At 41.5% G+C, this 23,532-nt stretch overlaps 1 protein-coding gene across 1 annotated transcript in view; it reads left to right on the plus strand.

The window, feature by feature from the left end:
* The window catches only part of OCA2 (OCA2 melanosomal transmembrane protein), a 518,586-nt gene that overhangs the window by 181,201 nt on the left and 313,853 nt on the right, over positions 1-23,532 (plus strand). The window contains exons 15-17 of the mRNA XM_021680470.1: positions 2,842-2,989; positions 5,293-5,350; positions 15,417-15,525. Coding sequence (XP_021536145.1) covers positions 2,842-2,989; positions 5,293-5,350; positions 15,417-15,525 — 315 coding nt within the window. The remainder of the gene's footprint in view (positions 1-2,841; positions 2,990-5,292; positions 5,351-15,416; positions 15,526-23,532) is intronic.

Raw genomic sequence — 23,532 nt, forward strand, 5'->3', positions numbered from 1 at the left:
AGGTAAGTAGGAACATAGATAGATAGATTTCTTCTCTGTATATCTACCTATATAATTGTATCGATCTATGACTAACCATGGGTGGGTTGGTAGGGAATGACTCCATTTAGGGGTTACTGAGGAGCAATCAGAATCAGCAAGTATGAGGAGATGAGGCCTGGAGAAGCTTGTGACCTGGGGTAGGAACAAGTAGACCCTGTAAGAACCATACCACTATATCCTGAACTCCTTTTGTGACTCAGTACTGTCCTGGCTCATGTTTACTTATGATATAGCTTATATCTCTTTCTAGCTTGTTGGAGGCCCATCCTGTAACTTACTAATTTTTCTCCTTTAGCATCTAGCATGGTATCTGACACCTATTACATGCCTAGTAATGTTAACACAGAAGTAGTGGAGAGTGGTACTGAGAAGACCAAAATGACCATTCAGGCTCATGAACCTGGAAGATTAAGGATGGCATATAAAGAAGAAGAAAGTGAGGGGAGAGAGTTTTGTGGGGGGAAGATGGAATGTTTATCTTTGAATCTGGCAGCACAAGATGCAGAGGGCAATATCAAGTAACCCATTGAAACCATGGTCTTAGAGCTTAGCAGAGGATTCAGGGTGGGAAATGGCAGAGGTGTGGAGGAAGTCTGGGAACAAACTGAGGAGCACATTCAGTTGGGCAAACTGAGTTCTGGGTGCAGGCAGTGAACTTCCTTTCCCTGGGCAAAATCTCTCTCTCAACTAAATTCCCTGCTAATTGATGATGTATTTCATTCCAAAATTAGGAGAACAGGAGTGTACGACCTGAGCATTAATGCACGGGTTTAGCTGGGGAGAATAGCTCCACCTGTTTGATTTGATGGGTTAGAAGGCATCTAGGCTCTGGGTATGTACGAGGGGCTGAAGCTGTCTCTGGAGAGGACACCTGTAGAAAGGAGCCAGGGGTACCTGAAAGGGCAGCTGTACAGTTGCAACAGTGACTCCCAGGCTCTGCTTCTCCACACACAGATGGAGAGAGGACTCCCAGCCTGCACCCGATGGGCTAGCCCCAGAGACTAACCATGCTCTTGTTTAGCTCTTTAAAGTTGATCAACCACTTGAAAAAGTGACCATCAGGGCGCCTGGGTGGCTCAGTTGTTAAGCGTCTGCCTTCGGCTCGGGTCATGATCCCAGGGTCCTGGGATCGAGCCCTGCATCGGGCTCCCTGCTCGGCAGGAAACCTGTTTCTCCCTTTCCCACTCCCCCTGCTTGTGTTCCCTCTCTCACTGTCTCTCTCTCTGTCAAATAAATAAAATCTTTAAAAAAAAAAAAAGAAAAGAAAAAGTGACCATCACTAGCATGCCTTGAAAGACTAGCTGGAAAGTCTCTGTACTTTATGGATGGGCTTTGAATGATGTCTTCTCTGTAATGTGGTTCAGGGCACTGTGGACCTTCACTGAGGCAGCATGGCCTCATCTCCCCTTTCCTATCCTTGCTTGGCGTTTTTGTGCTCGGTGTTTCAGGAGGCTGGTTTATTCAGTTTTCTCCTCCTCCTGTTGCTCCTCCTTTTAATGCTATCATAACCTCATAGGTTGTTTAATGAGGTGTGAGGCTCTCTGAAAAGAAATTATAAATTGTTTCTCTGAAGAGACTTTTGAATTATACCTAAGTATTTAATTTTTTTTTATTTTGGCAAGCTACAAAGTATCAATATGTACTGAATGAAAGCACATTACATATCTTAGTTCTAAAGGGTTTTCCTCTTTGTAAGGCTGAGCCTTTGGAGAAAACCATGTGTTAACTGAAATGGTGTTAGTGCCCCTGTCCTCAAACCATTCTCTTTTCTGGGTCTTGACACACTTTATTTGCAGTCTGTGTCTATGCCTAGCTTATACTTGTTTTTTCAGCATTTGCAGTAGGTTTGTCACCTAGTAGGTGATCAACACTTGTGTACTGAATTGAGGGGTCTTAAAAGATGGTATTTTCCTAGTCATCAAACCCACAAGTACAGGCTGCTTCACAGTATTTGGATAATCGCCCTGCCTTGCCTCTGCTCTGAGCTAGTTGTCAAGTGCTTTAGTCCTGTTTGAAAGGGTTCTGTCTTTTAATTTCATCTGGAATTCTTGTGATATGTGGTATAGTACATTGCACATAAGAGGTGATTCATGAAAATACATGCTTCCTTATATATTTTTGGTGGATATTTTGAGAAATTTATGTAGTATCTTTAACCGTAAAATAGAGGTTAAATGTAAATTTTCATAAAAGATTTTGAAAGAGCCAATGAATTGACAATTCATTTCTTTCTATTCTATACCAGAAGATGTCTGAATTCACTGATGGGTGAAATTTGCCTCATTCTATTAATTAGAGCATTTCATAAGGTTGTCTACATCTTTCTCACCTGTGTTCTTTCATAGACGCAAGTTCAGCTTGGTGTCCTTGTCAGGGGGAGACATTCCCTACCTCTGCCTCTTACCAGATGCCCTCCTGCTGAGAACTACACTTGTATTTCCAATGTTTACTAGATCTATTTCAATGATTAGGCAATGTCTGGATTTTTGCCAATAGACCTAAACTTCTGGCTGCAAGAAGTAGTTTCCTGGGAGGGGAAAAGTTTCTTGGGGGCTAGCACTGATAGGTATATTCAAGAATTTATTCCTAACCCAAATTACATTACTTCACATCCATGGTAATTTTTTAACGTGGGCATGATGACATGATGCCAAGAAGCCACTGCTTTGATTTGGCCCTTGGTTATCTGTGCATCACCAGGTATGTGTTTCCTGGTCTTGGAAAGTGGTGAGGGGAGTGGAATGCCTGCTGGTGTCCGAGGTTGTGGGAGACTCAGGGCTCAGCTTTCCTTTCCTGCAGAACTGAAGCATGAGATCCACGTCTGGCGCCTGACCGCGCAGCGCATCAGCCCAGCCAGCCGAGAGGAGACAGCAGTTCGGGGCCTGCTCCTGGGGAAGGTGCGGGCACTGGAGCATCTGCTGGCCCGAAGGCTGCACACCTTCCACAGGTACCAAGCCAGGGCCCTGCTCAGGCTACTCTTGGTTTTCATCTTTACAAGTTGTGCTCAGTGGTTGGATTGTATCAACAACCTATTTACTACCACCCCCATGGTGTCCAAATGTCATAGAGTGTACCATTCAAGTAAGTTAAAATGATGGGTCTTCAGAATACTTCATGGTACTCTAAAATTGTAACTCTATTTTCGGTACTCTAAAATTGTAACTCTATTTTCATGCCAGTGAGCAGGTTTTGGGCACCATACACTGTAGTAAGTCTCTTGTGGAACATTATTTTATCTAACCCCTATTTGGATCTTTGGAATGTGTGCTGGTACTAGCCCCAGTTTAAGGAAGAAAAAACTGAGGTTCAGAGAATTTGACCAATTCGTCCAGGATTCTACAGCAAGGAAAGAATTACACCAGGGATTGAATCCACACTCAACCACTTCTGTCACACTTCCACACAACACGTTGCATAGCAAGAATCAAAAACAATATAAAAAATTAATCTAACAAAATACTCTCCCAGTAGTTGATTTCCAGGGACCTCAAAGAATACCTAAGTCCTTCTCAATTCATTTCCTGTCATTTGCTTCTAATCAAAGCTGAGATGTAAAAGGTAACAATGGAGTGGTGAGTATTTCCTCCCAACTCTGGAGGTGCTGAGTTCCAACCTGTCTTCACTTTGGGAGTGCTGATGGGAAAAGCAGGAGCATGCCCACCCCTTAGGGACATTGAAGCATTACTGCCACGAGCTGGGAACTAGGTGGAGATGAGAAATCTGTCAAGGCAAGGGAAATGTGAGTACTTGTGAATGTAGTGTAAATGATCTTGCATGTTGTAGTTTGCTGAAATCAGCCCTGTGTTCCCAGGCTGAAGACCAACACCGAACCTTGAGGGTAATCCAGCGTGGCTGTCTCGCAGCCTGTTCTATTAGTGCGGGGGAGGGGGCGAGGCCACATGTGAGCCTGTGGGGACTCACTCTCTTCAGACAGGCAGCCCAGGGCGAAGCACTGTCTCAGCTCCATCCCAGCCCAGGACCCACCTCCATGAGGTGGTGCTGGGGAAGCAGGTCCTGCGGCTCCAGGAGGGCCCAGAATTGCAGGCTGGGTCCCAGCTTCGACAGCAGGCATAAATCTTAAAAGAGAAACTTTGTAAATTAAAGATGCAGGAGTAAATTTCCCTAAATGTATTTAATCCATTGACACTGTGGGGTGTTAAAGATATACTCAGTGTATCTCAGGGTTACACGTGAAGAACCACATGGACCCAGATGTTCACCAAGTTTCTGTCAGCTCACAGATAGCAAAACCGAGGCCTGGAGAGGACAGTGGCTTTGCAAGGCCACACAGTCACTGAGGAGCAGATTAGAATGAGGGTGGTCTAAAGCAAGTCCTGGCTCTGCAGGTCTTGTTTTTACATAGCCTTTAAAAAAATTGTCCTCAGCATTTGCCTAGGTCTGCTCTGATTTCCTTTAGGGTATGTTCTGGCTGTGTGATCAGCCTCCTCTGATACTTAGGAGACATGAGTGCTCATTAAAACTAAATTCTCCACTGTTCTGATTGATAAAAGTCACCACCAAAGCAAGCCATTAGTTAGTTTAGTTGTAAATATAACATAACCTTATTGTGGAAAAAGTATAGACAAGTAGAAAGTGAAAAGAGGTAAACAAATTTATACTGTCATTCCCCTTGTTCAAGTTTTGGTCAGTGTTCTTCTGACGTTCCCTATGCTCACACTCACACGTATACATGCTTGCACACACCTCATTAACATTCCATTCATGTCCTATTGTTATGGAACCTGGACTGGACTGCCCGACAGAAGAACCCAGTGGCACCCCGAGATCTTGGAGGATAAGAGGTTTATTTAATGTTGGCGGAATGCTGGCTGGCTCAGAGGAGAGTGGTCTCCAAAGGTCTGAGCCCCGAGCACAAACAGGGGGTAATTTATGCACTTCTACTTCTGCATCCTGGGCACTCTTGGCACGCGCATGGGAAGCAGAGCAGAGAGAAGAACCCCGAAGAGCCCCGGGGCAGGGGCTGGGACTCCCTTGCTGCATTGGTCAGCCATCTTAGGACACAGATGTTTCCTTATCACTATGTTACTTTTCTTTGGAAATATAGATGGAGCATTTTTCCCAAAAATGTTCACCAGCTCCACCGGTCACCTTCCATGACCAGGTGTGTGCTGTTATGTGGCTACATTAGATATCAGTGGGTGGTATCCAAGCCAGAGGTCCATGCTGCCTTGATGATCTCACTGCTCAATGTCACCAGGAAAATAATGAGTCTGTCTTTTTCTCCTTTAGACAAATCTCACAGGAAGATAAAAACTGGGAGACCAATATCCAGGAACTACAAAAAAAGGTATTGTGGTTTCTTCTCTCAGGGATTTCTGATTCACCTCTTGCTTCACACAGTTAAAACTGAAAGTGATTTCTCTTTTTATTCCTATAGCTGTACACAAGAGACATAAATTATTTCTAGGAGTTAATGGGGAAAATAATTTTCCTGACATTTTCCAAAATCATTATTTTGTCCAGAAATTGAAAAGTTAAAATTTTTATATTTCCTTTGCGATAGGGTGGCCCTTTCTATGGTTAATGTAGCTGCAGAGAAAGTTGGCTGGGTGCCTCTGGCTCTTGCAGCTCTTCTTGATCCTAAAAGGCAAGTGTCGTGGTTCCCATAGTGTGGATGAGGAGGTGGAGGTAGAGACAGGTGAGGTGTGCTGTGTGAGATGGAGAAGTGTTAGGGACAGAGATGGAGTGTGTGTGTACTTTCTGTTATATGGCTCTCACTTCTGGTGGGCACACCTAGTGCCCTCTCCTAGCCAAGAGAACTCTTCTCCAGACCTGCTTGGAGACATCTGTATCTTTGTGAACTTTCAAATCCCCGTAGTTTCTTTTCTGGGGGGAGGGTGAGTACCCACTTTCTTATTATGATCAGAACATTTTATCTCTTTCTAAAGGAAATTTAGACATGGGGGTCCTGGTGAGTAATGTGTTCTTTGGGTCTCTCTTCCCAGTCTCTGTCCCACTGAGATGGTTAGGGTTAGGAAAGAAGGGTGTGGCTATGACACTTTTCTGGGCCCCAGGTTTATGCAGACCCTGACTGCTTTGCTAGACCATGTAGTGCTGGCTGTGAGGGAAGAGATTGTGTACCTCTCTGTGTACTGGGTTGAATGAGGATTGAGGAGAGGTGGAAGGGACAAGCAAGGAGCTTGTATTGAATCTAGGAGTTCTCAATTGTGATATCTCCAGATACCTAAAATAAGAAAATTTAATAGACACCAAAAATAACAGATAAGCACAAACTCTGGATCATCTCCACATGTACCAGCCAAGTGATGCTGGGAATGTTCTTTGACCTGCCTGCTCCCTCCATTTTCAATTCTGGAAATGCCCACGGTTATACCTACTTTCTATGGTTAACATGGCTGCACAGAAGGTTTGTGGTGTCTCCCCTCACAACAGGTGGGTGCCATGCACTTTTCCTCTTAATTCACCATCACAGACTCATCCAGCAAAACCGGCCTTCCTTGGAGGTGGGAAGGGGAAGATGAGTTGGCTTGTGGCCAACTCAGCCACAGGCTTTGGCAGCAGGTGAGGAAGGAGGACAGATGCTCGGGAGGTGGCCCACATGATCTGTGAACAGGGGGCCAAGGGCTGCAGTCAGAGCCAGTGCAACATGGAGGAATATCCTTGTGGTTTTTATGACAACAGCTCTAAGTGCATGGCCAGAGAAATCCAGAGAGAAAATCTATACCTGTATGCAGATCTGTCTCTCTATCTCTATACCTCTACCTGTACCATCTATCTCTACCTCTGTCTCTATCTCTATCCATGTACATACCCATAAGTATCTGTCTCTCTCTATATATCCATGTTTATACCCATATCTATACTTTATCTAATTCCAGATAGACATAGACATAGACAGATAGACAGATGTGCTGGTGGGACCACACTTAAGAAAGGACATGACACAGTTGTCAGTTCACATGGTGGAGCATGATTCACACAGGAGCCTGGTTGGGTGGGGCAAGACAACTCAGTGCCCATCCGCACAGGTTTTCTGGGACTTCACTCCCTTCCTCAGCTCCACACAGCCATGGCCCTCAGAGCACAGCACCCTCTGGGGACCTTGCCCATCTTGCCCTGTGGCTCAGGCCCACTGGAAGAAGGTCTGCACCTCTGAGGTTAATGAAGGTACTATAGAGCCTTCTGGCACCTCCCCTCACCCCTGAACAACTTGTCAGGCTCCCACAGGTGTCATCTTGGTGATTAGGGCACTGTCAGGTGCCTTCCAGGGTCCCTGTGAACATGAAAGGTTATAGTAAGAACCTCAGCAGGAGTCATGTTATTGCAAGGACATGTTAACCTCAGCGCCACTATGAGCAGGGATTTGTGTAATAGGAGGAAAGTTGAATTAAAAGGATAGGGGAATGGAGGGAAATCTGAAGGGGGAGAAATCAGAGAGGAAGATGAACCATGAGAGACTGTGGACCCCAGGATATGAACTGAGGGTTTCAGAGGGGAGGGGGCTAAGGGGGGAGGGAGTAATAGGGTGATGGGTATTAAGGAGGGCACATGTTGTAATGAGCACTGGGTGTTATATGTAACTAATGAATCATTGAACACTACATCAAAAACTAATGATGTACTACACAGTGGCTAACTGGACATAAAAAAAAAAGGGTAAAAGCATGTAGCACCTGTGGAAATGCATGGCCAGGGCCCTGGAAGTTATGTGTTGTTTCTCCAGTGATTTTGCCAACATCTCACCTAATGCTTGTGGTGGGACTGGGAGCACTTTCTTCATCACATTAAGAAGCTATTTAGTCAGGCGTTCTATACAAGGATTGTGCTATATATATATTTAAAGATTTTATTCACTTATTTGAGAGAGAGAGCGAGCATGAGTGGGGAGAAGAGGGAGAGGGAGAGGGAGAAGCAGACTCCCCCCTGAGCAGGGGGTCCAACGTGGGGCTCGATCCCAGGACCCTGAGCTGAAGGCAGACCTTAACAGACTGAACCATACAGGCACCCCATGTACTATATTTTAAATTTATTGAGTTTATTTTTTTTTATTTTTCTATTTTTATTTATTTTATTTATTTTTTAATTTTTTTTATTCTTATGTTAATCCCCATACATTACATCATTAGTTTTAGATGAAGTGTTCCGTGATTCATTGTTTGTGCATAACACCCAGTGCTCCATGCAGAATGTGCCCTCCTCAATACCCACCACCAGGCTAACCCATCCTCCCACCCCCCTCCCCTCTAGAACCCTGTTTGTTTTTCAGAGTCCATCGTCTCTCATGGTTCGTCTACCCCTCCGATTTCGGCCGCTTCATTCTTCCCCTCCCGCTACCTTCTTCTTCTTCTTTTTTTTTTTTCCTTAACATATATTGCATTATTTGTTTCAGAGGTACAGATCTGTGATTCAACAGTCTTGCACAATTCACAGCGCTTACCAGAGCACATACCCTCCCCAGTGTCTATCACCCAGTCACCCCATCCCTCCCACCCACCCCCCACTCCAGCAACCCTCAGTTTGTTTCCTGCAATTAAGAATTCCTCATATCAGTGAGATCATATGATACATGTCTTTCTCTGTTTGACTTATTTCACTCAACATAATACCCTCCAGTTCCATCCACATCATTGCAAATGGCAAGATCTCATTCCTTTTGATGGCTGCATAATATTCCATTGTATATATATACCACTTCTTCTTTATCCATTCATCTGTCGATGGACATCTTGGCTCTTTCCACAGTTTGGCTATTATGGACATTGCTGCTATAAACATCCGGGTGCACGTACCCCTTCGGATCCCTACTTTTGTATCTTTGGGGTAAATACCCAGTAGTGCAATTGCTGGATCATATGGTAACTCTATTTTCAACTTTTTGAGGAACCTCCATACAGTTTTCCAGAGTGGCTGCACCAGCTTGCATTCCCACCAACAGTGTAGGAGGGTTCCCCTTTCTCCGCATCCCGGCCAACATCTGTCATTTCCTGACTTGTTAATTTTAGCCATTCTGACTGGTGTGAGGTGGTATCTCATTGAGGTTTTGATTTGGATTTCCCTGATGCCGAGCGATATTGAGCACTTTTTCATGTGTCTGTTGGCCATTTGGATGTCTTCTTTGGAAAAATGTCTGTTCATGTCTTCTGTCCATTTCTTGATTGGATTCTTTGTTCTTTGGGTGTTGAGTTTGATGAGTTCTTTATAGATTTTGGATACTAGCCCTTTATCTGATATGTCATTTGCAAATATCTTCTCCCATTCTGTTGGTTGTCTTTTGGTTTTGTTGACTGTTTCCTTTGCTTTGCAAAAGCTTTTTATCTTGATGAAGTCCCAATAGTTCATTTTTCCCCTTGCTTCCCTTTCCTTTGGCGATGTTTCTAGGAAGAAGTTGCTGCAGCTGAGGTTGAAGAGGTTGCTGCCTGTGTTCTCCTTTAGGATTTTGATGGACTCCTGTCTCACATTGAGGTCTTTCAACCATTTGGAGTCTATTTTTGTGTGTGGTGTAAGGAAATGGTCCAGTTTCATTCTTCTGCATGTGGCTATCCAATTTTCCCAACACCATTTGTTGAAGAGACTGTCTTTATTCCATTGGACATTCTTTATTGCTTTGTCAAAGATGAGTTGACCATAGAGTTGAGGGTCCATTTCTGGGCTCTCTATTCTGTTCTATTGATCTATGTGTCTGTTTTTGTGCCAGTACCATGCTGTCTTGATGATGACAGCGTTGTAATAGAGCTGGAAGTCCGGAATTGTGATGCCGCCGGCTTTGCTTTTCTTTTTCAACATTCCTCTGGCTATGCGGGGTCTTTTCTGGTTCCATACAAATTTTAGGATTCTTTGTTCCATTTCTTTGAAAAAAGTGGATGGTATTTTGATGGGGATTGCATTGAATGTGTAGATTGCTCTAGGTAGCATTGACATCTTCACAATATTTGTTCTTCCAATCCATGAGCATGGAACGTTTTTCCATTTCTTTGTGTCTTCCTCAAATTCTTTCATGAGTATTTTATAGTTTTCTGAGTACAGATCCTTTGTCTCTTTGGTTAGATTTATTGCTAGGTATCTTATGGTTTTGGGTGCAATTGTAAATGGGATCGACTCCTTCATTTCTCTTTCTTCTGTCTTGTTGTTGGTGTATAGGAATGCCACTGACTTCTGTGCATTGATTTTATATCCTGCCACTTGACTGAATTCCTGTATGAGTTCTAGCAGTTTTGGGGTGGAGTCTTTGGGGTTTTCCACATAAAGTATCATATCATCTGCAAAGAGTGAGAATTTGACTTCTTCTTTGCCGATTTGGATGCCTTTGATTTCTTTTTGTTGTCTGATTGCTGTGGCTAGGACTTCTAATACTATGTTGAATAGCAGTGGTGATAGTGGACATCCCTGCTGTGTTCCTGACCTTACGGGGAAAGCTCTTAGTTTTTGCCCATTGAGAATGATATTCGCTGTGGGTTTTTCATAGACGGCTTTTATGATATTGAGGTATGTACGCTCTATGCCTATACTCTGAAGAGTTTTGATCAAGAAAGGATGCAGTACTTTGTCAAATGCTTTTTCTGCATCTATTGAGAGGATCATATGATTCTTGTTCTTTCTTTTGTTAATGTATTGTATCACATTGATTGATTTGCGGATGTTGAACCAACCTTGCAGCCCAGGGATAAATCCCACTTGGTCATGGTGAATAATCCTTTTAATGTACTGCTGGATCCTATTGGCTAGTATTTTGGTGAGAATTTTTGCATCCATGTTCATCAGGGATATTGGTCTGTAATTCTCCTTTTTGATGGGGTCTTTGTCTGGGTTTGGGATCAAGGTAATGCTGGCCTCATAAAATGAGTTTGGAAGTTTTCCTTCCATTTCTATTATTTGGAACAGTTTCAGAAGAATAGGTATTAATTCTTCTTGAAATGTTTGGTAGAATTCCCCTGGGAAGCCATCTGGCCCCGGGCTTTTGTTTTTTGGGAGATTTTTGATGACTGCTTCAATTTCCTTAGTGGTTATAGGTCTGTTCAGGTTTTCTATTTCATCCTTGTTCAGTTTTGGTAGTTGATACATCTCTAGGAATGCATCCATTTCTTCCAGGTTATCTAATTTGCTGGCATAGAGTTGCTCATAATATGTTCTTATAATTGTTTGTATTTCTTTGGTGTTGGTTGTGATCTCTCCTCTTTCATTCATGATTTTGTTGATGTGGGTCATTTCTCTTCTCTTTTTGATAAGTCTGGCCAGGGGTTTATCAATCTTGTTAATTCTTTCAAAGAACCAGCTCCTAGTTTCGTTGATCTGTTCTACTGTTCTTTTAGTTTCTATTTCATTGATTTCTATTCTGATCTTTATTATTTCTCTTCTCCTGCTGGGTTTAGGCTTTATTTGCTGTTCTTTCTCCAGCTCCTTTAGGTGTAGGGTTAGGCTGTGTAATTGAGACCTTTCTTGTTTCTTGAGAAAGGCTTGTATTGCTATATACTTTCCTCTTAGGACTGCCTTTGCTGCATCCCAAAGATTTTGAACAGTTGTGTTTTCATTTTCATTGGTTTCCATGTATTTTTTTAATTCTTCTTTAATTTCCTGGTTGACCCATTCATTCTTCAGTAGGATGCTCTTTAGCCTCCATGTATTTGAGTTCTTTCCGACTTTCCTCTTGTGATTGAGTTCTATTTTCAAAGCATTGTGGTCTGAACATAGGCAGGGAATGATTCCAATCTTTTGGTACCGGTTGAGACCTGATTTATGACCTAGGATGTGATCTATTCTGGAGAATGTTCCATGGGCATTAGAGAAGAATGTGTATTCCGTTGCTTTGGGGTGGAATGTTCTGAATATGTCTGTAAAGTCCATTTGGTCCAGTGTGTCATTTAAAGTCTTTATTTCCTTGTTGATCTTTTGCTTAGACGATCAGTCCATTTCAGTGAGGGGGGTGTTAAAGTCCCCCACTATTATTGTATTGTTGTCGATGTGTTTCTTTGCTTTTGTTATTAATTATTATTAATTGCCTTATATAATTGGCTGCTCCCATGTTAGGGGCATAGATATTTACAATTGTTAGATCTTCTTGTTGGATAGATCCTTTAAGTATGATATAGTGTCCTTCCTCATCTCTTATTAGAGTCTTTGGTTTAAAATCTAATTTGTCTGATATAAGGATTGCTACCCCAGCTTTCTTTTGGTGTCCATTAGCATGGTAAATGGTTTTCCACCCCCTCACTTTCAATCTGGGGGTGTTTTTGGGTCTAAAATGAGTCTCTTGCAGACAGCATATTGATGGGTCTTGTTTTTTAATCCAGTCTGATAGCCTGTGTCTTTTGATTGGGGCATTGAGCCCATTTACATTCAGGGTAACTATTGAAAGATAGGAATTTAGTGTCATTGTATTGCCTGTAAGGTGACTGTTACCATATATTGTATGTGTTCCTTTCTGGTCTATATTGCTTTTAGGCTCTCTCTTTGCTTAGAGGACCCCTTTCAAGATTTCCTGTAGGGCTGGTTTTGTGTTTGCAAATTCCTTTAGTTTTTGTTTGTCCTGGAAGCTTTTTATCTCTCCTTCCATTTTCAATGACAGCCTAGCTGGATAGAGTATTCTTGGCTGCATATTTTTCTCATTTAGTGCTCTGAATATATCCTGCCAGTCCTTTCTGGCCTGCCAGGTCTCTGTGGATAGGTCTGTTGCCATTCTAATGTTTCTACCCTTGTAGGTTACAGATCTCTTCTCCCGAGCTGCTCTCAGGATTTTCTCTTTGTCTATGAGACTCGTAAGTTTTACTATTAGATGTCGGGGTGTTGACCTATTTTTATTGATTTTGAGAGGGGTTCTCTGTGCTTCCTGGATTTTCATGCCTGTTTCCTTCCCCAAATTAGGGAAGTTCTCTGCTATAATTTGCTCCATTATACCTTCTGCCCCTCTCTCTCTTTCTTCTTCTTCTGGCATCCCAATTATTCTAATGTTGTTTCGTCTTATGGTATCGCTTATCTCTCGAATTCTGCCCTCGTGATCCAGTAGTTGTTTATCTCTCTTTTTCTCAGCTTCTTTATTTTCCATCATTTCATCTTCTATATTACTGATTCTCTCTTCTGCCTCATTTATTCTAGCAGTTAGCGCCCCCATTTTTGATTGCACCTCATTAATAGCCTTTTTGATTTCTACTTGGTTGGATTTTAGTTCTTTTACTTCTCCAGAAAGGGTTTCTCTAATAACTTCCATATTTTTTTCAAGCCCAGCTAGTATCTTTAAAGTGATGATTCTGAACTCTAGATCTGACCTTGTACTAATGTCCGTATTGAGTAGGTCCCTGGCAGTCGGTACTACCTCTTGTTCTTTTTGTTGAGGTGATTTTTTCCGTCTTGTCATTTTGTGCAGAGGAGAATAGATTAATGAGAGAACAAAATGCTAGCAGAGTAACAATGTCCCCAGAAAATATACTCTAAACAAATCAGAAAAAACCTGAAGCAGTGGGAAAAGAAAGGGAAAGAGAGAAAAAAGAAAAAGAAAAAAAAGAAAAAGATAAAGATAAAAACAAAAACAAACAAAACAAAACAACAACAACAACAAAAACCAGAATGTGATCAAATATGATCAGTTCCACACACTAGATTTGGGGTGTATTTTGGTCTTTTAGAAGAAAGTGCCTCCTAAAATTTTAAAGAAAGAAAAACGTATATATGTACAAAAATAAGGGTTGATATGAAGGGATGGAATATGACTGTAAAGATGGAAATTATAAAAAATTTTATAAAAGGAATTGATAAGAAGTTGTTTGAAAAAAGAAAGAAGAGGATTTAAAAAAAGAAAAAAAAAAAGGGAGAGGATGTGATCAGGCAGGGGAATAGAAAACACCATATACTAGAGATTTAGGGTATATTTTAATCTGTTAGAAGAAACTATCTCAAAATTTTAAAGAGAGAACAACTTATATATATAAGCCAAAAATACGGGTAACTACTATGAAGGGATAGAATATGACTCTAAAAATGAAAAGTAAAAATGTTTTTTTTTTAAAAAAGGGATTGATAAGATGTTGGTTGAAAAAGGGAAAAAGAAAAATTCAAAAAGAAAAAAAAGAAAAAAAGACAGTTAAAAAAAAATTAACTTTGAAAGACTAAAGAATCATGGTAAAAAAGCCATGAATTCTATGTGCAGTAGTCCCCTAACGCTGGAGTTCTGCCGTTCTCATTGATCGGTAAACTTGGCCTTGGCTGGCTGTTCTCGCTGATCTTCTGGGGAGGGGCCTGTTGCCGTGGTTTCCAAATGTCTCTGCCAGAGGCGGAATTGCCACGCCCTTGCCCCCTCCTGGCTAAGTAATCTGCTCAGGTTTGCTCTCCGGGGCTTTTGTTCCCTGTGAGCTTTCCGTACAGCTTTGGAGGCGGAGAGTTAAAATGGTGGCCTCCCAATCTCCGCCCTGGAGGAGCCGAGAACTCAGGGCCCCGCTTCTCAGTGAGCCCCCAGAGAAAAGCCATCAGTCACTCTCGTCTCCCCGGTCTCCAGCCGCACTCCTTGCTCACCCGGCCTGTGACCGCGCATTTCTATCTCTGGCACCCGACCCTGGGTGGAGTCTCCAAACCCAGCAGATCCCTGCGGTGCACTCCCGTGCGGCTCCTCCCGGGGGAGGAAGGTGAGTCTCCCCCGATCTGCCGCTTGTTGGGTCCCTGCTGGAGGAGCAGTGGCCCGACTGTGCCGCGGATCCCGGTTTATGGCAACCCCGAGCTGAGAGCTCGTGCCTGGGCTCCGCCTCTGCAGCCGGCTTCCCTGCTCCGTTACCTGGGAGCTCTTCCACACTCAGGCACCCCCAGTCTTTCTGTGACCCCGAGGGTCCTGGGACCACACTGTCCCGGAGGGTTCCACCCCCCGCTTAGCCACCAGAGTGACGTTCCTTGGTGGAGCAGACTTTTAAAAGTTCCGATTTTGTGCTCCGTGGTTCTATCACTTGCCAGAATCGGCCGACGGAGGCCCCTCCCCCGCTGTCTAGCCTCCCGAATATCGCCTCGGATTCACTTCTCCCCACGTCCTACCTTCCAGAAAGTGGTCGCTTTTCTGATGAGAGAGTTGTTGCTCTTCTTTTCTTCGATCTCCTGTTGAGTTTGTAGGTGTTCAGAATGGTTTGATCCCTATCCAGCTGAATTCCTGAGAGGAGACGAAATCAAGGTCTCCTACTCCTCCGCCATCTTGCTCCGCCCCCCTATTGAGTTTATTTTTTATAAAGATTTTTGAATGCTGTAATCCCAAGTCTGTACAGTCTTCTTTATAATGCATTACCTTATAATCTTCTTTCGAGTTCAAGATGTTATATTTTTCATCTTAAGGAGAATTTGTAGTGATTCGAGTCATGCAGGATGATGGACACAGTGCAGGAAGCAGAAGATAGTACCCAGTAAATGAGTTGTGTTTTTTTCTCTCACAGCACAGGATATCAGACAAGATTCTGCTCACCAAATGCCTGATGGTGTTGGGATTTGTTATCTTCATGTTCTTTCTCAATTCGTTTGTTCCTGGTGTTCATCTTGATCTCGGTGAGTCTAATTTTTTGTTACCTTTTGTTGATGGGCTTTGCAATTGCTATCACAGTCTGCGAGGAAAGATTTCAAAGCTTGTTCCTAGACATTGGTGAGGAGGGCTGATGTGGAGTGTGGCCAGCCTTTGATGGAAAGAAGGAAACCTTTATCCACTACCTCTCTTTTTGTTTTCTGGGAGAGAGCGAGAGGGAAAGAGAGAGGGAGGGAGGGAGAGAGAGAGAGAGGGAGATGCATCTCCAGCCCCTAGTGTCTCAGTGCATGGGTCTTCAGCCCCTCCAGGGTTTAACATTAGGAGAAATATAGAGTAGATATTATCATCCCTATTATACTTGATAACCAGATCTGTAAATTGTTGCCTGAGAAGAACCCCCAGAAGAGACAGGAGGTACCATCAGCAAGGTCATAGTCTTGCAGTTTGTGCAACTTGACATGAGGATTCGATGAGGGACTGAAAGGGCCAGAGGAGTGCAAGAGGTCTACAAACCCCCCCTGCTCCCCATGGTGCATCCATTTTCCCCACAGAGCAGAACCCCTTCTCCAACCCTCTCCCATAGATTTATCTTCTCTTGCTTTCCTGGTGCTATGGCTCTCACTTTCCACTTTCTCAAGCCCTGTGTCAAGGTTGCAGGGCCTGTCCCCACCTGAGATGTGCTGTCTTGCATATTGGGCTCACCACATACCTTGTTAACCCCAACAGCCTTCCACTCTTCATCAGTATTTTCCACATTCCTTAGGTTTTTCTTACTGATTTAGCAGTTATCTCTATTGGTGTTATTACTTAAAACAAAACAAAACCCAAACCACTTCCAAAATGCACCTCACATGAATGTATAGATCTTTGAGAAAGATAAATTTGAAGGCCTTTCAAGGAATATTTTTCTTTATAACCAAAAAGCTTTATGGTTTTCCTTCAAAAGGAAGCTCTATTAAGATATGTAAATATCTTTTTATAAAAATTTGATTTACTGCAACATTTGAAGAATATAACTTCTATAGAAAGCAAAGCCTCTTTGTAAAATGATGGATAATATGAGCAAGTTTCAGTTATTCACACCATGGCATTGCTCCTTTGGATCTAGGCTACCATCAGAAATCTTTATTGTAGATTAATTTCCCTTTTCTGTCATATGTAGAAAGACACATTGCTAGAGTCTTTACACATAGTACATGATGTACATGCTTTTGACTGGGTGTCCAGCTTTATATCATGTGTTCAGAACCTCTCATAATTTATTTCCTTAAATAATCTCAAATCCAATTTTCCAGGCAGCCTGGGCTGGGTTCTAAGCTGACAAGTGTTCTTTATCCACAACTGAGAGCCAATCCATATAGAAACCTGATGTAATAAAGAATGCCAAAGCTAGACTGGTAAAAATGTCATGAATTTTAATTTTATTTGGTGTATTACATCTAGAAATTATTATTGCAATGTAATTATTTTGAATTACACTGCAGACATAATTTTAGCATTATAAAACTTTAAGAGGTGGTCACCACTGGTAATTAAGTAAATACAATAAAACTGGTGTTTTGTGGGCAGAAGGGTTCCATTAGATAATTCTTTTGGGTATTTATGGGATATTTTGTTTCTAATTTTATTTGGGATCACACTATAAATGAACATAGCATGCATTTTAAAGACTAAAAAATATATGGAAGTTTGCATGCAATTTTTTTAGCATTTGGCAAGTGATCACTGTATAAATAACAATACTTTAAAAATTTAGTCATATCTTTAACTACATGGACTTTAAAAAATCTTGATTACTGCAAGACATGTTATTTTAGCCTGAGAAGTCGACACTTTTTACTAAGATGTTACCTCTCTTTTTGTGTGGTTGTTGCATGTGTGATCAAGGGGCTTCTTTTTTGCCCTTAATTTTATGTTTTCAGTTAGGGTTTGTGAAGAAATGATTTTATCTGGGGATCCTGGAATACGTAACTCAGATATATGCACTCATCATGATGGAAGAGTTAGATTGACTAGGAGAAAAGTTCAATTAGCATATGTTTTAAATGGAGTACAAAAAAAAAAAATGGAGTACAGTTTCCTTAGAGTTACGGTAACCCTGCTGATGGGAACAGGAACAAAACTGATACAAGATCTCCCCAGGGCTTCAGTCAGTAGATGTGACCATTTATTTTTGGTGAATTGCTGTTTTGAATGCAATGTGCTGTGTAAATTGAGCATAATACAATATGATGTCATATAACATCAGATCATGCCATGTAACAAAACATAGCGTCATATAACACATTCCTTCATTTTTTTTTTTTAAAGATTTTATTTATTTATTTGACAGAGCGAGACACAGTGAGAGAGGGAACACAAGCAGGGGGAGTGGGAGAGGGAGAAGCAGGCTTCCTTCCTTCCTTCCTTCCTTTCTTCGGCAGGAAGCCTGATGTGGGGCTTGATCCCAGGACTCTGGGACCATGACCTGAGCTGAAGGCAGACGCTTAATGACTGAGCCACCCAGGCGCCCCTAACACATTCCTTCATTTAAACATCATAACCTAAACACAGCATTAACTCTCATCCTCTTCTTCTTTCTTATTTTATTTTTTTAAGTTATCATAGAGAAAAATTGACTTTTCCTTTTGGTACAAAATTTTATGAGTTTTAACAAAGACGTAAATTTATGTAACCACCACTACAATTGGAATATAGAACAATTCCATTGCCCCAAAAAACTTCAGTGTTACCCTTTGTAGTTACCCCCTGCCTCAATCCCAGCAACTCCTGATTTGTTCTCTATCCCTACAGTTTTGTCTTTCAGACGATGTCTAACACATGTAATCAGACTTTATGCAACCTTTGGGATTGGCTTTTCTTACACAGCATAACACCTTTCAGATTCATCCAAGTTGCTGTGTGTATCAACAGTTCATTTGTTTTGTTGCTCAGTAGACTTCCGTGGTATGGATACATTTTGTTTGTCCATTCACCCATTGAAGGACATTTGGACTGGTTCCAGTTTTTGATGATTGTGAGTAGAGCCAACATTTGGCATGTTCAGACACCCTCCCCTGGAGTTCCAAGCACCTTAGATCGAGAACTCACATGTTATTCTAATCATTTGTTTGTGTCTCTGTCCCCTAATATCCCCTTGCCCTAGCTAGACTCAAGGGCGTGGTCCTTGTCTGCTAAACTTTTCTCTCCCCAGTGCCTTGTATAAATGCCCCACACATTAATAGATACAAGATATAGGGTTCTAGGATGCATGATTCTTTTTAAATTATCGATGGGTTTTTTAATTTAAACAATGCAGAAAATATCAAAAAGATAAAAGTTGCTATTAGAATACTATGTAACTTCCAAAGTGAATATCATCTTGTCTACTTTTCAGAGAAAAACAATGTTCACAGTTTTGTCCATATTCTTCCCTATTTTGTAATATTACATTATTTATTTATCTAGATTATTTATCAGTCACCTATGTATCTATGTCACTGATTTCTATAGTCACATCGTCTATAGTGAACTACATCTCTTTTTTTCCATTTATGTATCGTACAAATGTGATCATATCAGTGTAGGGACCTACCTCATTCTCTTTTAATGACTACACAAAACTCTATTGTATGGATACACCATATACAATTCAGTGAGACTCCTATTAAAAATTAAGTTGTTTTCAATTTTTATGCCATTACCATGATACTGCAATGTACTTCCTTGTACATATGTGACTGACCATCTGTACTTTGAATTTTTAACATATTTTGCTATGTTCTCTATTGGTTTGTCATTTTTTTCTTTTTCTTTTTTTTTAGGCTTTAGTGATACTTTATTTTTTAAAATTAATTAAGTTTTTAAAAAATATTTATTATTTATGACACAGAGAGAGAGAGAGAGCAAGCACAAGCAAGGAGAGCAGCAGGTAGAGGGAGAGGGGAAGCAGGCTCCACGCTGAGCAGTGATCCCAATGTGGGACTTGATCCCAGGACCCAGGGATCATGACCTGAGCTGAAGGCAGATGCTTAACCGACTGAGCCACCCAGGTGCCCCTAAAATTAATTTATTTTTATTAACATATAATGTATTATTTGTTTCAGGGGTACAGGTCTGTGATTCATCAGTCTTACACAATTCACAGTGCTCACCATAGCACATACCCTCCCCAATGTCCATCACCCAGCCACCCCATCCCTCCCACTCCCCTCCACTCCAGCAACCCTCAGTTTGTTTCCTGAGATTAAGAGTCTCTTATGGTTTGTCTCCCTTTCTGGTCTTGTCTTGTTTCATTTTTTCCTCTCTTCCCTATGAACCTGTGTCTTGTTTCTCAAATTCTGCATATCAGTGAGATCATATGATAATTGTCTTTCTCTGATTGACTTATTTGGCTTAGCATAATATCCTCTAGTTCCATCCACGTTGTTGCAAATGGCAAGATTTTGGGTTTTTTTGATGGCTGTGTAATACTCCATTGTATGTAATACCACATATTCTTTATCCATTCATCTGTCGATGGACATCTAAGCTCTTTCCATAGTTTGGCTATTGTGGACATTGCTGCTATAAACATTGCTGTGCACGTGCCCCTTCGGATCCCTACATCTGTATCTTTGGGGTAAATACCCAGTAGTGCAATTGCTGGGTCATAGGGTAGCTCTATTTTCAACTTTTTGAGGAACCTCCATACTGTTTTCCAGAGTGGCTGCACCAGCTTGCATTCCCACCAACAGTGTAGGAGGATTTCCCTTTTCCTCATCCTCGCCAACATCTGTCATTTCCTGACTTGTTGATTTTAGCCATTGTGAGTGGTGTGAGGTCTTCTTATTGATTCTTATAGATTCCAACTTAATTATGAGAATTTTAGATGTGGCTGACTCAGCCTAGGTTCTCTAGAGAGCAAAGCCTGTGCGAAGGCTTGTGTGTGGGTTTTTCATTGGGAAGTATGATTCCAGGGAAGAGAAGTGAAGGATAAGGAGGCAGAGTAGTGTCAGGTGAATGTGATAACCACTACACTGTGGAAACATGGAAGCACAATAGTGAAGAGAGCAAGCCAAAACAAGATAGCATCATCATATGGCCTCTGATGTGGGCCACTGGTGGCTCCATCCCATAGGATTGTCTGAGAAGAAGTATAGAATATGTCTCAGGTCTGTCCATGGGGTTGCATGGGAGAGGGTGCATTTACCTATTGGCTCCATTAGCCATTGGTTCAAGTTCTATGGAATGCTAACTTGCACGTGTATACAGCTGATACACGCATGAATGTCAAGCAGCAGAAAGGCTAGAGTTGGGAAGTAGGTGCAGGGATTCAGGGACAGATTTGGTTAGGGTACATCTGTATGAGGGCACATCCACATAGAGCTGGCTACTGCCACAGACTTTAAGTGAGAGACAGGAGAACTTTGAGGGACCTAAAGGTGCAAGAGGTGCTACAATAGTGAAGAAAGAAAAGGGACCTGGTTACAATTTATGTGCATCTGGCAAAGAGATAGTTCCCCAGTGTGCAAGGATCTTTATCTCACAACATATGTTAGAATTAACTCTAGTCTGCTCAGTTGGTACACACAGGTCCATAGTGCCTACAGGAAACTCTTGCTACCAGATATGTTCCAAAATTCTGATATCTTTGTTTGTATTTTATAAGGAGAATTCAATGTACATACTGAATTGTATATAATGTAACACCCCCAAGAGGTTCAGAGCCAGCACCTTGTCATCTAAGCATTAATATTGCTGCAGTGAAACATGAATACTTACACAAGGTGGGATAAATTAAGACCATAAAATGCCTCATTTTAGTTCATGTCAGGTTTTATTGAATTTTGACATAAAACATAAAAATTTTTGCTTTATCTGAACTTTAGGATTTCAGAATCGTGGATAATTGATTAGGAAACTGTAAGAATCAGTGAGCCAACTTTAAAATGTCTTTGGCCTTACAATTTATAACCTTGATCAGCAGTTTTCTAGGTCTCCTCTTTGATAATTAGTTTAGAATGTCCCCCTAAGTTCTCTCACAATATGTTTGATTAGATTTCAGTTTTGGAGGTTTTTCTGTAATTATTTCCCTGATTATGGTTTCAAAATTGCTAGTGTTTTTACTGTCCCTTTGTGTCCTGTTGTTGAACAAATAAAGCAACTTACTTGATCAGTCTTAAGCAAAATAAAGATTATTGAAGGATACCTGGCTCACTGGCAGACTGCAAGGGATGATTGGTCCTGGGCAGGGGGCAGACTCAGGAAAAGGAAGGCATCCAGACAAAGAGCATGCTCCCGATTCCCAAACACTCTCCATTCTATTCTCATAGCCTTGTGCTTCTCCATGCACCATTTTCTCATCTTTTTTTCTGTTCACAGCAGAATAGAGATGATCTCATTACTTTCCTGATTTGTAGAATCTCACTTTCAGCAACACAGAGGGAAAAAGTTATTTTGAATCCCAGATTCCCTGGTGAAGAGTCTGATTGGCCCAGATTGGATTAGCTTCCTTTTCTAACCTAGAAATTATGACCAGGACAAGGGCCACATGTTTTATAATGGAGGGGCTGGAGGTATAGTTCTTAGAGGAAGGGGGTCATTGTGAGCTGGACAGACATCTCCAAAGCTTCCTAATATATTTCCCAGGTACTCTGATTTCTGGTAAGTAATTCATTTCAATTACATCATTCATTTATTAATTCAGTTATCCATTCATGCATTTGTACAACAAATGCAAGTGGTGGTGTAGGGGCTGGGTATAGTGTAGTGAACATAAAAACTATTTCAGTGATCTCATTGGTCTCCCATTATAGAGGGGAGGTCTGTATTGATTCACATGAGGTGCAATGAGAACTACACAGCTAATTAAGACACAGATCTTCAGAACTTTCACAGTTCGTTGTAGAGGCAGGACAAGGGTACCAAGTTATAAAGCCAAATATGATAACTTCCATAATCAAGGACAGATGAACTGTTATTGCTGTCAAAATTAAAGAGTTAGAAATAGGAGGGGAGAAGGAAATGGAATAGGAGGAGGAAAAAGAAGGAGAAGGGGAGAAACAGGAAGAGGAAGAGTTGGAAGAGATCACATCCAATTGAAAAGGTAAGGAAATGCCTTTTGGAGGAGGCAGCATTTGTCATGGACTTTGACAATAGAATATGATTCCAAAGGTTGGGGATGAGATTAAAGATTTCACCCAGATGGAAAAAATTGAGCAAATACAAGGCAGCAAGTGACCCTTGTAGAAATTCCAGTAAAAAAACCAGAAACATTTGGCCCATGGTGACCCATAGTGTATGCCTGGCAACTGGTTGATAGTGTCCCAAGAGGTAGGTCAGCAGCACCCTTCATGCTGGGCAGGTGGTTCAGAAATGTTATTCCAAGTAAGCTCAGACACTCACCAGCCCATAAAATGGATCTGTTCTTTTATGGCTGAGAGGATTGGACCAGGTTGTCTTCTAGCTCTTGTGTTATCAAAACATAAACTTAGACTGATATTATGAAATGTTACATTTTAACAAGGAGACCAATGCATTAGTTTGAAATAAGTGTTATAACTGTGGAGGGGACAGTATATTTGGATCTTGGGGTTAGTCAAAGGGTTTGAGTGTTTCATAGCATCATGCTGTGAGTGCCTGTGAGTGACAGATGAGGAACTGAATCTTCAATTAAATCACATGGCTACCCTGTCAGTGAGGGCTGAGATGATCTAGTTTTGAGGGTCTTCTCAAGACTCCGCTGCCTCAAAGAAAGGCTTTTTCCTATGGCCTCAAAGTAGACCTAAAGGAATGGTGGCAGTCACCTGAGTTGTAAGGATACACACACACACACACACACACACACGGCAATTGTTACATGAAGTTAGTGTCAACCTGATAATAGAAACATTTAAATCCCTAGATAGTTCCTTCCTAGTTTTTATCAAGTATTCATCTTAAATGAATGTAAACATCCACGTGATTATTTTGGAATGACAATAAATATAACAAAAAGGTCTTGGCTTTTAAGAATCAATTAGAGTAAAGTGCCTGTTTTCCTTACTAATCTTACCATGGGTAAAATTACCATA

Source organism: Neomonachus schauinslandi, chromosome 9 (genome assembly GCF_002201575.2).
Source record: "Neomonachus schauinslandi chromosome 9, ASM220157v2, whole genome shotgun sequence".
Classification (NCBI taxonomy): domain Eukaryota; kingdom Metazoa; phylum Chordata; class Mammalia; order Carnivora; family Phocidae; genus Neomonachus; species Neomonachus schauinslandi.